The sequence below is a fragment of the Vicugna pacos genome, chromosome 23 (genome assembly GCF_048564905.1).
Source record: "Vicugna pacos chromosome 23, VicPac4, whole genome shotgun sequence".
In the NCBI taxonomy this organism is placed as follows: Eukaryota; Metazoa; Chordata; class Mammalia; order Artiodactyla; family Camelidae; genus Vicugna; species Vicugna pacos.
Genome location: NC_133009.1, coordinates 28847308 through 28864848, shown reverse-complemented (window position 1 = coordinate 28864848; position 17541 = coordinate 28847308). Strand labels below are relative to the sequence as shown.

Genomic DNA, 17541 nt, shown 5'->3' with positions numbered 1-17541 from the left:
CTAACTGGGTTTGGAGAAAAACACTCCAATGTACTGACTGGTCTCACTTTAGATTTCTTACCAAAACTTCTTAATAGACGTTTACCAACTTGTCATCTTATTCTGTTGTCCCATGTGCTTGCTGTCTCATTTTCCAAAGTGATGATTTCGTATCTTCTCCTTTCCCCACTAACTGCCAACGCCACCCTCCTTCCCTCACAGGTGGTTGTTGACATGATGGGACATTTGACTGAGGACAGTGGAGGCCGTCAGAAAAGAATGTTCTCATGTTACACATGATCGCTGCCATGTGCATGTGAATCTGGACACACACTATCTGCCTGCCTTCCTTTGGCCATGGACAAAGTGCCTCCCCCAACACTGAAGGCCACCTGAGCTCTGGGTGCTCCACCCCCTCCTCCTTCCTACAGATTTCACTCCTGGGGTTATTCTCATCACCTCTTGCCTCATCAATTTATCCCCCTCTACGGGGTTATTTCCATTAGTGCTTAAATGAACTGTAGTCTCCTCCACTGATTTCTAAATAAAACTTCCTGACATCAGAGTCCCCCGCTCCTGCCCCATGTCTCTGCTTTTCTCTCCATCTCCACTCCTTTAAAGAGCTGCTGTCTCATTCCCTCTGGTTTCCCATTTCACCACTTGATCTTCTTGTCACGACCACAATGACCTCCTCCTCGTTTCCACATCCAGGGTCACGCCTCCGTCGTCATTTTACTTTCTCTCTCAACGGCATTTGGCACATTTTCTCTTCCCTTTGGGAACACGCCTCTCATCTACTTTTCCTTCTGCCTCCCTTGCCTGGCTGGCTCCTCTTCCTCCCCTTGACTCTAAATGTCTATACTCCCCAGGGCTCGATCCCAGCGCTCTTCACCTCTAGTTACGTCCTCTCTGTAGCTGGTCCCCTCCAGGCCCGTGGGTGTGAGTACCACCCATCTGCTAATGAATTCCAAATATATATATATATAGAGAGAGAGAGCTCTGTGAAGAACTTCCCCAAGAGTTCTAGACTTGCACCTCCAACTGCCTACTGGTCCCCTCAAACCTGAATATCTTCCAGCCTTGCCTTCCCAGCCAGTGACTCAAGGCCCAAACCCAGAAGTCACTCTGAAGGACTCCTTTTCCTTCACGTGTCACATCCAGTCCATGGACAAATCTTGCCATCTCTACCTTCTGAGTAGGTCTCCCATCCTCCCATCTTGCTCTACCTTCACAACTCCCACTCGAATTCAAGCCACCATCACGTCTACCCTGAATTCTTTACCAGATTCCAAACTCCACGGGTCTCCTTATCCCATTTTCTACCAGACTGATTTTAAAAACACAAGTTTATCTATGCTCTTCTTTTGCCTAAACCCTTCAGTAGTTTTTTCTTTGCACTCAGAATAAAGTCCAAGCTCCTTATCAGAGCCCACGAGGTTGGCACAATCTGCTTCCTACCAAACCCTTGAATCTCTTCTAGTGTCATCCTTCTCTCCGCACACCCCCCAGTACTTCAGCCACTCTGGCTCTCTTCCCTTTATGTGAGTACGCCAAGTTCATTCCTGGCTTCAGGCTCTGTGTTTGCTGTTCACTTTGTCTGGAATATTTTGCTCTCATATCTTCACATGACTGACTCTGTCTTGTCATTCAGGGCTCAGCTCAAATGTCAACTCAATCCAAGTGATCATCCGTTCTGAAACAGCCCGAGCAGGCATAATTACATTATTCTGTTTAATTTTCTTTCTAGCGTTCATCACTCTCTGAAATTCTCTGGCTTATCTGTGTACTAGCCTTTTGTCCGCCTGTCTCTGTCTTGACCATTCATGTATTTGTACGTACACGTAAGGTCTGTGATGGCAAGAACCGGGCCCGTCTTGTTCACTCCTGGCACTTAGCAGAAGCTCAAAAAATATTTGGTGAAATTGAAATGAAGATAAAAGGAGTAGGCATTTCTATTGCCAGTCATGCCCGGAAGAGGCAGACGCTGGGACGGGAAACACACACTCACAAGAAGTGGGGCTTCGATGGGTGTGAAAGCAGAAATTCTTTTTTTCTGATGGGGACCTTTGGACTGTGACTTGGATTTTAGGGCCAAGCATCCTAAGTCTCAGGTCTCCTGTCCCAGAGCAGGCAAAGTCTGCCTCTGTCACAGTGAGGGGGCTGGCAGAAAGCAGCTAGCTTCTGCTCCAGGTGGCGGGCCTGGAGGTATGCAGAGAGGCATTCATTGTGCCAGGCAGCTGCAGGGAGGCCCACAAGGATGGCCTGGGCCTGTGAGCTCTAGTTACAGATCCAAGTCATTGCTGTAGGTAACTTCCTGTCCCCCTCCTCATTGGGTCTTCAGGGAAGCTTTAACCAAAGTCGCAGCTGACTCTTAACTGTTCTATGTGGCATTAGTCGGGGAGTCTTTGCCACCTTGAGAGGGAGTTGTAAAGGAGAGACGGAGTGTCTCTAATAGCTGCAGGGTGTTCAGTCCTGGCCTGCAGAAGACAATTGATGAGGGCCTGGGTGGTGGCGCAGGGCCAGAGGGGACTTGAGGCAGAGGCAGTAACAGACAGACAGGTGCGTCACCACCATCCCTGGGGGAGAACGCCAGAAGGGAGGTGAGGCTGATTCTCATGTGGGTGATGGTTCAGAGCATCAGAATGTGGGCTAATAAGGGAAACGCAGCCTCATTTGCGCTCCCAGACTGGCTGAAGCCTGGGCTGTATGTGTGGCATTAGTAAGACTCCTCCTGATGGCTGTGTAGGGACGTCAGGGACTTAGCAGGCATGTGGGGCTTCCTGTTTCCTGCTGAGCGAGCTCCGTTCAAAGCGCAAATCAGGCAAAGTTTAAGCAAATAGCTGGGTGGGGTAAATCAGGAGGCAGGAAGAACACAGTCATTTAGAGTTCGGTTCTGGTGTGACTTCCTGGCTTCAGACCCCAGTTCCATCATGGCAGTGGGGGCTTGGACGAGGATTCAGCCTTAAGTGCCCCGTGAGTGTTAGCGGTACCTACTGTGTAGGGCTGATGTGAGGATTAAATGAGATAATCCACGGAGAGCACTTAGCCAGTGCTGGGTTCTCAGGGAGCATCACACACGGGAGCTGGTTTTCTCTGATCTACGGTTAAGCGCCTGGAGGGGCCTATCAGGAAGAATTAACCAGGCTGTGAAGGGAGTCTTCCCACAGCGACCTGATGGGCTGTCAGGGCTCATCCACTTGTCTGGAGAACGCCAAACGTGATTTCACATTCGGGGTAGCCGTTACCTTAATCACGCCATTGGTTCTGGCAGGTTCCGACCACTGCAGAAGCAAGGCCCGCCCGTCCTCCTTCTGCTGTACCGTGAAGTTGCTCAGTCCACTTGGGGAAGATTCTAGGGTGTGAACCAGAGTCCAGGGGCTGGAAACTTCTCCTGCCTGGTTTGTGGCCACAACACCCACGTGATACGGTCTGAAGGGCTCCAACCCACACAGCTGGGCTCGATGGCTTGTTCCCTGTAAGAAAAGGGACAGGTTAGTTTCCTCTTAGAAACTGCTGCCAATTGCTGGACGGTCACAATCTGACCAAAGTACCCCAGCAACACAGCACAAAAACACAGTGGAGTTTTGAATTATTAAGAAAACAATATGGTTTTTTCTTGTTCTTAACACGCTAAATAGATGACCTAATGTTGTGTGATTTCAGACACACACACAGTGTGGGTCAGATAGGATTTTGGCCTCTTCAGAGTTTGCAACCCAATGAATGCGATATATAAAAACAACAAAAAACAACAAGATCTAGATGTCTCAGGTCGGGGCTGCATTTAGCTCATGATGGAAATCAGCGGCACCCAGCTGTGTGGTACGCAGCGGGGTAATCCTAAGGCTTTGGAGATCTAACCTGAACAACCCTAATTCTCTCTTGTTAAACCCCAACACTATTTGTTTATACCTAAGACCCTCCCCATCTCCCCAGTTTCCCTCTCTCAGTTCTCTTGGTGTGTGTCTACATCTTACAAACGCTATAAAACAAACACAAGAAAACAGCAAGCCAACTGAACTGTGAATGCGCAAACAGCCCGAGAGCAGTCTACCATTAACGTACACGTGAAAATATTCTCCTTTGTTAAAAACATCATAGCTAAAACTATGCAGTTGATGAAAAGTAATGGTCAGCTAGGCTTTGAGTATTTGGTCTTTGTTAATTTAAAAGGAAAGAAAAAGAGGAACAGCACAATTGCTTTTTCTCTGCCTGGAGAGCAGCATTTCACGTATTTTGCATAATTAAACTGGAGCTAAGAATCCTAATGTTTTGAAAGAGCCCAGAGTGTTCTTTCCACATCTGGGCTGGATGGAAATGTCTGTTCACCAATAGGAATTACGTCTGCAAGTGTGCCAGGAATGTGTGTATCAATAAACACACACAACCACACACTTTGTGTTGTGTACCACACCCACTGGATGTGAATAATCAAGAGGAAGGTGTTTTTTTTTTAAACTGGTTTAATAGGATATTTATCCTTAATGTTGTGAGATCAGCTTTGATTTGTTCAGTGTGACAGTCTTCCACTGTCCTGTTGCCTTGTTGGGCACAGGAGGAAGAATGGAAGATGGAGAGGTGGATGTTATTTCTGCGAGTAGGTACTCAAAAGCATCAGAGCTATGTGAGTGGAATTTCTCCTTAACTCAAGGGCACCCAAAAATCATTATGAATAAAATCTAAAACAACGTGGCAAAATCAAACAACCATTTTCCAAAAAAATTTGGTTAGACAAAACCAAAACCCACTGTAGAAATAATTTTTGACACCATTTCCTCACATTCTTGGTTCTAAGTTTTATGTCTCTCTAAGTTCACGTTTCTTGTTTCTTATTATCATTCGTATTCTCTAAGTTCATGTTTCTTATTACAAACAGAGAAAATATAATTTCCTTTACTTATCCAAAAACTTGTAAAGTCAATTTTCCTGTTTCAATAAGTCCCATTATGATATTACATGCTAACCTCTTGAAATCTTTTAATATTTAAACATTTGCGAAGCGACCAGACTCTGAAACAAATTTTACAGAAATACTAATTTCTCTTTTTTAAAATATTAAAAGTTGGATCATAAATATTTAAAACTTATTTCTCCACAACATTGGATTGGTCTTTTAGATAAACAGAGCACAGAACTAGAATGACCATAATGAATATTAAAGCTGAAGATGCTACAAGCCCCGATTACAAACATTCTTTTCTGATAAATGATTCCTTTTCTGTGGAAATAGGGCAAACACGGGCAAGATTAATAATGCAAAAAAGAACAATTCTTTGTTCAGAGTGTTCAGGAATAGATGCCAAGAAAGCATCAGCTCCAAAGCAAACAGTAATCACCTCTAACAGATTATATATAAAAAAGGAAGGCTGTTGGGGGACATTTGGAGATAGCTTTTGTCATAAGAAACATGAAAAGCATGTGGGCTATAAAGCAAAAACATATGTATATTGTCAATAGCAGCACCTGCTCAATTACAGTTTATTTCAGAGCTAAGGATTCCGTTCCGCCCCTAGATGGCAATACTATCAAACACTTTTGGTAACGTGAGTACTTAATGATTAACCACCGACATTCAGTCATCCAACACACGCCAGGCAACCATTTAAAAAGGAACAAAATATGATTTCATTATAGATTCTTTTAGTAAACATGTATCGCCAGAACTCTGAGTGCAGAAGTCTTCAGAATGCCCTGGCTTCAAAACCTCCACCATCAAAACTGTGGAAATAGGACCCTCAGACCTGATGCTGAAGTTCGTGCACGCCTGGCCCAGAAATGTTCAGAGGTATATTCCCACAGAAAGTGATTACTACAGTTGTTTTGCTTAATTTTGTCTATAGTTTTTTTTTGGGGGGGGGAGGTAATTATGTTTACAAATAAATACATTCATTAATAAAATAAATACATTCATTAAAAATAAATAAGTTTACTTTTAATGGCAGTACTGGGGAGTTGAACCCAGGACCTTGTGCATGCTAAGCACACACTCTACCACTGAGCTATACCTTCCTCCTATATCTTCTTTAAAAAATAAAAATAATCATATATCATAAACATAAAGGAAATGTGAAGGAGGATTTTTAAATCATAAATTTATAATGACAACAAGTTCCTATATTATGTTAATTTATTTCTGAAGAGCCACAACACACAAACACACACACATGCCTTAAATAAGCCTCAGTGATAGACATGCTTTTTGTCAATATTTAGTAAAGTCCATATGAAAAAAGCAAAGAAAACTTCAAAATGGCAGGACTATCCTTGCCAATTTATTCTTTGACATTTTAGGATATAATCGATATTATTCTTCCCTGGGTGGATTTCCAACGCCAGACTTCATGATTTTAGAATCCTACTATAAAATCCGGGCACAGGTCACCCTGTGGCTCGGGGTGTGTCTTGTTTATTCATTCAGGTACTTGTTCTTTGCCTCCAGTTTGGCATACTGGCTTGAGCACTGTTGATCTTAAAGGTACTGGATCCCATTCCTTCCTTTGGAGACGTAGCATTCTGCCCCACTGACTGGGAAAAGCCCACCTTGAAAACACGTTCCTTCCTTTTGCTCCTCTGCTGCCCCGTTCTTCCTTCCCCTGGGGAGACGATCTTAATTCCATCCTCTTCCCTCTTGACGTTTCATTGTCATTATTCTGCTTTTACTTTCCATTTCCATCTTACTGCGTCTTTTGAGATATAATTTTTGGTTATACCTGACCTCTGGGCTACCAACTTGTACTTGCGTTTCTTTCGTCTTTGTCCCATCCATGTCCACACGCTATTCCTCTATTTTCTATTTAGAAGGACACTAACTACTTTTGTTAGGCAGCAGATGAAAAGAATGACTCAGTAAAGGAGAACAGGAGTAATTTGTTCTCCGCAACCTCGTATTTCCAATGAGACTGAAGCTTTTTGTTTTTAAACTCATGTGCATGAGCGTCAGAGTAGGGACACACATCAGGGAGTCCTTTAACGAGACATAAAGGCGAGACTCTCTGGAACACTCCGCCAGCTGAGGTCCTGCTGGCGATATGAACTACATTTTAACCTCTCAACTCTGCTCCTGGGGGCACATGAAACTACTTGGAGTCTTCGGCAGTTTGACAATTTTACACCATCTTCTCTGATTATTTTTGACGACTTGAAGTGCCCCAAAGGTGGCCATGGGGTCAAGAGGTTTATGTAGGTTGAAAATGATCAAAAATTATCATTGATCTGTAGCTGTCAATAAAAGGCAGCGTGGGGGGATTCCCTGCACAAATGTTTAAACTGCATAAAGCAACCTAACTTAGTCATCTCTGAGTCTATTGATCTGATGGCCCAGCAGTTTCCAGAGCTCTCCCTCTGCTTTAAGGTGCATTTTCACTGAGCCCATTTACCTTGGCCCTTCGGACTCTTCTTATCCTGCTGTCAGTAATGAACCAAACAGGGATGTCTGGGCACTGCTGTGTTCACTGCCAGAGGCTCGTGTGTGCTCATTACATTTGGGAAAGGGCTGGTCCCCCTGGTCACCATCAACATCATTCCCAGCCCAGGGGGTTCCTCCTGGCCGTACTCCCTTCACCTGGGCTCCTCATTTTACAATGGGTGACTTTTGGCTTATAAATCCCAACCCAGCTGCAGGGTTCCTTTGCCTCCTTAGCTCTCAGGAATGTCAAGACCCAGAGGATACATCATGTTGGAAGTTGGCTTTCTTTTGTACAGAGAGCTTCAGAGAAATCTAGATTTAAATACATTAACTGACGCCTTCTTTCATTGAACCACCTGGATGCTGCTTCTCATCTTTACCATAAGTTGAAGTTTATCTTGTCATAATGGTAAAATAAAGGAATGGTTATTGACAAGCTTCTGGCTTCTATTACAACCGAAACACTAGAAGTAGGAGAAGTTCTCATTTAGCATCACCTGAAGTTCACGGCTTTGGGTAGAGCACATCCAGCCAGTTGGATGACCTTTATACATTGTGATGAATAAAAAAATCAGCACAAAATGTTTGTCTAGATTTCTGAAAGGCAGATGACTTGGGGCATTAAGTTCTCCTCCCACAAATAGCTACATTCAGAGAAGAACAATACGTGGGAAGGGGAAGGTATTTCTTCCATCTCTGAAGTACATCGTTCATCTCGTAACGGGGCGGGGGGCGGTCAATGCAAAAAGAAGATTCACAGATGTTTTCTTTATAGACAGATGGGCCCTATCAGTTTAATCTACAAAGCAAAAGCTAGGGTTCTCACAAAATAAATGATGGCACCTCGGTTACCATAAAAACATTGGGGAAGAAAAGAATGGATTTGAAATGGCTCATTTTTCAAAGGAGAAGGGGAAAAAATTAAATTTGTGATAATTAAATTTTAAAGTGGCAAATCAGTCACACTAAATATTAAAAAGCAGTACTTCTGATCTATCAAAATTAAAAATGTGCCCACGCTGTGACCCAGCAATTTCACTCTGGCAATCTGTTTTATGGTAATACTAGTAAAACTGCACTAAAATACATGTAACAGAATTTCACTCACTCCAGCCAGTCACATTTATTCAGTCCTTGATTAAACACATATCTATTGAAGGCTTCCTGTGTGCTTGGCATCCTCCTAAGAGGACACAGCAGAAAGCAAGGGAGACCAGGGCGGTACCCTCCTGAGTCCCACATTATAATGAGGAGAAATAGACAATATACAAGCAAAATGGAGAGAGAGAGAGAAAGAGAATTAGAAAATTAGAAATTGTGACAAACTATGAAGGAGATAAGTAGAGTGATGAACTAGCGTTTGGGTTTAGGTGACGGGGAAGAGCGAGAGTCTTGGTTTAAGAAGAATGGGTGAAGATCCTTGAGGAAGTTCCATTTCAGCAAGAATGCAGAAGGCTTGTGAAGAACTAGGGGAGAAACTTTCAGGCAGAAGGAAGGACTGGGTTGGAAATACACATCTGAGAGTCATTGTACATCTCTCCCGGCCAGTCTCAGATCCAACGGCCATCCCAGCCTCTCCACTTTGAGGTCTAATACATCTCAAACTTAGTAAGTCTCGATGTGATCTCTTGATTTTCCCTTCTGTGTAATCTGTACTATGTAAAATTGGTTAAAGAGGAATTACAGCTAATAACTCCCTTTTTGTGGCAGTGAGTTCTGCCCTTGTAAATAATCCCCTTCCCCTGGAGTGCAGGTAGGACCCATAACTCACTTCTACCCAATGGCCAAGTTATGAGAAGTCACTCACATGAATATAGGAGACACTGTCTTAGCTGCATGGCAGTGAAAGTCTCCTGTTGGGCTTGAGGAAGGAAGCTGCCATGTTATGAGAAGGTCTGTGCAAGAGCCCTGGGGCATGGAATGGTGAGTGATTTCTAAGACCCAAGGGCCAGCAGCCAGTGAGAAGCTGGAGCTCCCAGTCCTACAGCCACGAGGAAATGAATTCTCCCAACAATGAGAAAGAGCTTGGAAGTCAATACTTCCTTAGTCAAGCCTTGAGATGAGAATGTCGCCCAGGGGACACCTTGATTGTAGCCTTGTGAACAAAAGACCCAACAAAGCCATGTCTCTGACCCACAGGCACTGTGCAAAAACAAATATGTGTTATTTTAAGTCATTAAGTTTGCAGCAATGTGTTATGCAGCCGTAGGAAACTAATACACCTTCCTGTGTGGCTCTGGGTTAAAGCTGGTGAGGTATTTCTTTGTTTTTTTTAATTTAAATTTTTTTATTTTTGTAGGGGAGGTAATCAGGTTTATTTTATTTTTAATGGAGGTCCTGGGGATTGAACCCAGGACCTCATGCATGGTAGGCATACACTCTACCACTGAGCTGTACCCTCCCCACTGGCGAGAGATTTGGAGGATGAAAGTAAAGCAGCAGCCATTCCTCCTTCAAGTTCATGGAGGTTACATGTGGAGATAAACAGGCACAGATGTGTAAGTGGGTTTCCACTTGTCCTCACTCTCCTCTGCTCCACAGCTGGCTCTGCCTCCTTCCACTTCCTAACCCTTGGACCAACAGTGGCCCCAGGTCTGCGAGCTGAAGTTTGGTGCTGTCCTCACAGAGGCAGCAGCTATGCAGAGGCACAGCGCCCCCAGATCCTCCACGAGCTGCCTTCTGGCCGTTCCACTTGGGTGGCCAGTTGTGCCTGGCTTCTTGAGACTGGCTGGTGGCCATTCCTTGACCAATCCTCTCACTCCCCTCTCTGAGTCTTCACTTTCCAAGCTCTTCCCACAGTTGTGTAAGATCTAGTTCCGTAAGAAATCTCCAAACTCATAGGGTTCAGTTTCCCCAAGTGAAAGGTGTCTGGTGCACCCACCAAAGCCACTTCACCTGCCATCTTCCCTTCTCCCCAGTAAATGACAACTCCATCCTTTCAGTTGCTAAGGCCACAAACTTTGAATTCCTCCTCTTTTCCCTTCACACCTACATCTAATCATTAGGAAATCAGATTGGATTTATTTAACCTCAAAATACATCCAGAATCCTCGAGTTTTCACCACCTCCACTCCTGCCATCCTGACCCAAGCCATTCTCTTCCATTTCTACCACTGCCACGGTTTAATTGGTCTCTCTATTGTTAGCCATCAAGTCCCACTATTCATACAGCATCCAGAGTGATTTTTTGAAACACAAGTTAGATTATTTGCCTTCTCTGCTCAAAACCTTGTAGTAGCTCCTGTGTCCTTCAGAGTAAAAACTCAGTCTTCCTGTCCATCCTCTCAGTGCCTCTGACATCATCAATGATCTTTATCCCCAATGCAAGCTGCACTGTACCACACTGGTCTTGTTGCTCTTATTCAAACACATCAAACAAGCCTCTGCCTTGAGGGCCCTGGACTAGCTGCTTCCTCTCCCACAACCCACTTGACTCCCACATCTGCACGGTAAATTCAGCTCTTCCTGTAGAAAGTTACAATCTGCCCGCCCTCTTCCTCCTCCTTCATTATGGAACCCCTTTACCTTGCTCTGCCTATATTTCTTGTCCAAAGCACTCAATGCTCATTTCCAACATATCATATAATCTATTTATTTATTATGATTATTTTTTCATTGATCTTTCTTTATAAGGATGTGAGTCCCACTGAGAGCAGGAACCTGTATCTGTTTCAGTCTCTGCTCCATACTGAGTGTCTCTAATTGTGCCTAGTATAAACACTCAAAAAATATTTGTGCTATCAATGAATACAGAGGAATTAAAAATGAAGATGTGGGGTGAAGAAGAGAGTGTAGGGTGTGGCTGAGATGAGTCTAAGAAGAGGAAGAGAGTGCAGGTGGAGGAGAGGGCCCAGGACCAAACTCAGTGAAAGAAGCAGGATGAGGATGAGAAGCCCAACTTGCAGGGACGAGTCAGTAACGACACTAAGAAAAGACCAGCAAAGTCGGAAGCAAACCAGGAGACTGCGGTCTCACGGAAACCAAAAGAAGAGGAGATCAAGTAAAGCAGGTGTGGTCACAGTGTCAAATGATGCTGAAATGGGAAACAAGACACACACAGAGAGGTCTTTGGGGTAGCAGGCAGCCTTCATATCAGCCTTTCAGCGGAACAGCAGGGGCGGGACTCCAGCCGGAGCGGGAGGAATGGAGAACCGGTTGTGTGGAGGCAGAAACAGGGAATAGCAACATGAGTCTTCCGAGGAGTCTGGCTGTGAAGGAGGACAGGGGAATAGGATGGTAGCCGGAGGGGCCTGTGGGATCACATTTCAAAAATAAGGGAGATACTAGAGAGCGTTTGTACTTTGATGGGGATTCTCCAACAACGAGGGAGGGACTGATGATGAAGCTGATGTGTACTACTTCTAAAAATCAGGACTTCCTTTTCCCTTTGCATGTGGAAACCAGGTTAGCCAAAATTCTCAGTGTGGCAAAGTGATCCGGGTAGGCTCAGGCATCAGCCAATGAATGTGGAGTTGGCTGTAGCCTCCACAACAAAGTGATGTTCATACTAAGAGCTACAGTCACTGTGCGCTTAGCTCTCTTCAGACATAAATTTTAGAATAATAAAGTTTCATTAAAAATGAAGTTATTGATAAACTGTAAGTCCTGTAATAGGAACAGGGTAATAAAAACATTTTTAAAAATAATTTTAATTAAACCATTACTTCCATGTGAAGAGGATACAATGAAAACTTCCCTGCCCAGTGGCAATGACAGTTACCAGTTTACCATTTTCTTCTGTGTCCTTCCTAAAGGAGGATCATTATTTTTGGGCAAAGTTTTTACTTTTATTAGCATCAGACCCAGCACAGAGTACTTTACACGCATTATCTCATTTCTTCTTCAAAACAAAGCTCTGAGGGTGGTAATAGTACAAATAAGGAAACTGAGGCTTAAATAAGTAACGAGCCCAGATTTCAGGCCTAGTAAGTGGCAGGGTTACACTTTTATTCCTGTACTACACTGAGCTCAAACGTTCCTGTCACCTGCATCAGAGATTCTCACGTTCTGGCCTCAGGACCCCTGCTTCTTAAAAATAATAGAGGATCCCCAAAAGCTTTTGCATCTGTGCTTTATATCTACCAATAGTTGCCATATTAAAAATGAAAGCTGAGAAAATATTAAAGAAGAATAAAGAAACACATTCACATAGCCAGCAGAATGATAACATCACCACACATCATGTAGCTTCCGGAAAACTCCACTGTACACCTGTGAGACGGATGAGAGGAAAAAAGACACATAATGTCTTCATATTAATATGAACATATTTTTGACCTAGAAGACCCCTGAAAAAGTTTCTGGGACTCCAAGGGGTTCATGAGCTTCCTTGTGAGTACCACTTAACTACATTATACCTCGTTTTAATTGACAGTTCCAATTAAAGATTAATCAAAGATTTGTTTGAACTTTTATGCAGTGAAGAAAGGAGTCTTAAATTTCCAACTTTTGATAGACACAATCATAATACTTGTGATTAAATATGAAATATTCATGTACACATAAGTCCTATTAGTAAAACTTTAAATTAGAGTTAAAGAGTCAAAAAAATTATGACTGGAACTCTATTCCAATGGCCTCATTTTGCCATTGAAGCTAAAGACCAGATGGTCTCAATTACCTGTACTCGATCCTACAATCCATCAACACTAGATTTGGAGCTGACCGTGAGATTCCCAACTCATAGATACACACACTTTTTAATCAAAATAAAAATTATTGCTTGAAACGAGGTGTCCCAAATTTCTTTGTCATAAGCATTGCTACCTGGGAGAGAGAATGAGTTTGAATTTGTTCATAGATCTACTTCCTTTATTAATGGGTCTTCTAGTGTATTAATCTGTCTGTTCACTTGTTTGTCCTTACCATAAAGCGAACGTTTTACATCAGGATTATTTCTTAAACTTACTTTACTTTGGTTTCCTCATAGGTAAAAAGGGAATAGTTATCGCTACCTTTTTCAGTTGGTAAATTTTAGTGTGTTAATCCTAGAATAGTTCCTGATACAAAGTAGGCATTTAACAAGTGCTAGATGTTACTATTATTATCTTAAGCTTCTAAGAGATGCTCCTACGCATAAGATATTACATAAACATTTATGGAAGTTATGAACGAATAAAGGGTTGGACTCTAAAGTAATGAATAACACAAGATATTTTTAGTGCATAATACCCTAGCTTATGTGGAGAATATATGGAGAATGATATTTTTTTAAAAAAGCATAGCATCTTATGAAAATAAGTACATCTTTCAAGTTAATACTTAAATTATTAGCTGTAAACACTAGTCTTATAAATGTTTACTGTGAAGACCTAGCAGGTACTGGATAAATGTGCACTGAATAATTGAGGAAATTCTTTCTTGTTATTGATGTCAACTGTTTGGTCTTTAGAAATTTGTTTGCATACATATATTCAATTTATATATATAAATTATATATATATATAATTATATATATATAAATTATATATATATATAATTATATATATATAAATTGAATCATACAATAATGAGTATGATTTTTTCCCTTTTACCAGTAGGGTGTGCAATATGAGACAGTTTTTGTGTTCTCTCATTTTTGAGAACCCCTGTCTTTGGGGGTGGGCTGAAAAAGATAATGCCTTTCTCCAATGAAGAATAAACACTACTATTATGTAATATGAGACATTTGCAAAGGGAATTTGGTGCTACTTAGCTCAAAATAACATTTTCCAGAGGGTCTTGGGTATTAGGATGGCAGATAACTCATTCAGTCCTCATGGATTAGTTTATCCTCGAAAATAGGAAAATGCGAAAAATGTTATGATAGTAGATGTAAAAGTATACATAAAGTAGGCAATTTCAGAAAAATGGAAGAAATTTAAAAAATGCATTTAAATATATTAATCAGCTTTAAAACAAAACAAAATAAAGCCCTGAATCATCCCCTTACTCCAAAAAAGCCCAGGACCAGAGAGTTTTACTAGTGAAGTTTCCTATTATTACTTTTGACTAAATCTGTAACAGATAATTGATATTATGTACAAAGGGTTCCGGAAAATAGATAAAATGGGCCAGTTACAAAACTTGTTATATGTTGATAATACCAAAATTGGATAAGCACATAATAAGAAGAATGTGATTTTATAGACCAAAATCACCTGTGATTAGAGGAAAAAGTCATAATATTAGTGAAGAGTATTCAACAGAATATTTAAAAGAGATATCATCTCACTCCTGGGCATGTATTCAGAAGGAACCCTACTTCAAAAAGACACCTGCACCCCAATGTTCACAGCAGCATTATTGACAATAGTCAAGACATGGAAACAGCCTAAATGTCCATTAACAGATGACCAGATAAAGAAGATGTGGTATATTTATACAATGGAATACTATTCAGCCATAAAAATGACAACATAACACCATTTGCAGCAACATGGATGTCCCTAGAGAATGTCATTCTAAGTGAAGTAAGTCAGAAAGAGAAAGAAAATTACCATATGAAATCGCTCATATGTGGAATCTAAAAAAAAAAAAAAGGACATAAATACAAAACAGAAACAGACTCAAAGACGTAGTATACAAACTTGTGGTTGCCAAGGGGGAGGGGGGTGGGAAGGGACAGATTGGGAGTTCAAAATTTGTAGATGACTATAACTCAACAAAAAAAAGTTAAAAAAAATTAAAAAAGAAAAGAGATGTCATGACTAAGTAGGATGTAGCCCTTAGAAAAGTCGATTTACATATGACCTTCTCTTAACAGAATTAACAAAATTCAACACCTGTTCATGGTTCATGATAAAAGCTCTCAGCCAGGTAAAAATCGAAGAAATTATCCTTAATCTGATAAAGAATATTTATTAAAATCATATGATATATTATATTTAAAGTTAAAGCACTAGAAATCTCATTACTGTAATAATCAAGTAAGACAGGATGCCCTCTATTAATTATTGTACTGATAAACCTAGACAATGCTCCACCAATTTTTATTTTTTAAAGAGGTATGCAGCAGAGACACTAGGGCTCACCAAATGTCCATTCTCCAGCTCTCCTGCACCTAAATGAGGTTATACGACTAATTCTTGTCAAAGGGATGTGTAGAGATGGGCTGTTAGCCACATTCCTGGACCTTTCAAACATCTTCTAGAATCCTTCAGCATGCTCTTCCCCTATCATGGTCTACCATTAATATAAGATGGAGAAGGGCCACCAAACCCACTATTGCCTTTCTCACCTTTATTGTGGGAAGCACTGATATTTGGAGTTTTATTTGTTACCACAGCATATCCTGTCCTATCCTGACTAATACAAGGTATATGTGTTTAGAAGGATGAGAAATCTGGTTATTGACTACTTAAAAAATCCAAAGCATCTAAAAATAAATTATCATAGCATTCACAATATTAGGTTCAAACCCAGAATTCAATCACATTTTCCAGTAAGAAATATGACAGCCAGATTCTTAAACTTACACTCTATAGTTACAGGAAAGGTAGGAACTGATGCAGTCTAAATTCTAGTCAAGAGCATTTAATTACACGGAACAGAAACTCATTTTGACTGGTTTAAGGAGAAAGAGAGAAAGTGAAGCAATAGAACCCAGCACATGAAATACCACTTTGGCTCTTTGAAATTGGAAAACTGTCAGAACTTAGTTTCTCTTTCTTTCTCTGGGGTGGCATGATATTTCTCTCTCCTCTTTCCCTTAACTTGCTTTAATTCTTTACTCAGTGTCCAACATGGCTACCCATTCCCATTCTAAAGACTATTACAGCTTTAGCACTTGGGACCATCTGACCCCTGACTCTGAGCATCTTCAGAGAGGGTCTGAGTGGTTGTTAGCTTGGCAGTGGATTTGTTGGCTGTGGGTCATCTGTTGCTGGGGACAGGTAGGGTCAGACAGCAGAGACCTATGTCCCCAGGCCTTGTAATCAGTATAAATCACAAGAGGAGGCAGGTCTCAGTGAAAGGATGTGTTATCATCCTCAAACGAACACTCCCCATAAAGGCCCGACCTTTGATATTAGATATCAGCTCTCTATGGCTGTCCCTGGAAAGACCTTTCCACTTGTCCTGGCTGTTTACTGATCTGATTAGCATCCTGTCTCTTAGATTTGAAGGAGTCCTGAAGCCTATTCTTCAAATGAATGTTGCAGAATCAGCTAATTTATTGTTGAAATCTGAGTGTCAGAGATCCTTCAAAGTCTTTTGAGCTGCTCTATTTTCTGTCATCTCATTTCTGCTTTTACATGAAAGCCCACGGAGGCAATCTAAATGTCCATCAACAGATGAATGGATAAAGCAGATGTGAGATATATATATATATATATATATAGTCTGTCTGTATGTCTGTCTATCTATCTATCTACATACACATATACCATGGAATACTACTCAGCCATAAAAAGAATGAAATAATACCATTTGCAGGAACATGGATGGACCAAGATTATCATACTAAGTGAAGTAAGCCAGAAAGAAAAAGACAAATACCACATGATATTACTTACATGTGGAAAACATAGGTGGACACAAATGAACTTATTTATAAAAGAAACACTCATAGATATAGAAAACAAGCTTATGGTTACCAGAAGGGAAAGGGGGTGGGAAGGGATAAATTGGGAGTTTGAGATTTTCAGATAGTAACCACCATATATAAAATGAACAAGTTCATACTGTATAGCACAGGGAACTATATTCAATATCTTGAAGTATCCTATAATGAAAAAGAGTATGAAAAGGAATATATACTTGTGTAACTGAAACATTATGCTGTGCGCCAGAAATTAACACAACATTATAAATCAACTCTATTTCCATAAGAAAACCTCACAAAGTTAATGCCACCTCCATTTGGGAAAGTTTCTTGACTCCCCGGCCAACGACTTGCTCCTCCTCTCCACTTTTTACAGGGCTCAGGGCATTTCTTCATTGCATTACAGTGATCTATTTATCTACCTTCTCTCCCCATGAGACCTTGAATTCTTACAGGACAGGGTCTGGGGATACAAAATATGTTTGACATCATATGGGTGCATAATAGATTTCTGCCAAATGAATATATTATCTTTTATTTAAATTTATTTTTATCAAATATTAATTTAATATTTTATGAGAACTTTATCTTCTTGGCAATATGCTAACTACTTAAAAATATTCGTCATGGAGTA

At 41.2% G+C, this 17541-nt stretch overlaps 1 protein-coding gene and 1 non-coding gene across 2 annotated transcripts in view; both read right to left on the bottom strand.

Moving 5' to 3' along the window:
• Window positions 1-17541, bottom strand: part of USH2A (usherin) — a 698253-nt gene that overhangs the window by 44296 nt on the left and 636416 nt on the right. Inside the window, exon 63 of the mRNA XM_072948735.1 lies at window positions 3225-3452. Within this exon, the coding sequence (XP_072804836.1) occupies window positions 3225-3452 (228 nt within the window). The remainder of the gene's footprint in view (window positions 1-3224; window positions 3453-17541) is intronic.
• TRNAG-ACC (transfer RNA glycine (anticodon ACC)) lies at window positions 9714-9786 on the bottom strand. Its single transcript has one exon. It is a non-coding gene; the product is annotated as a tRNA-Gly (tRNA).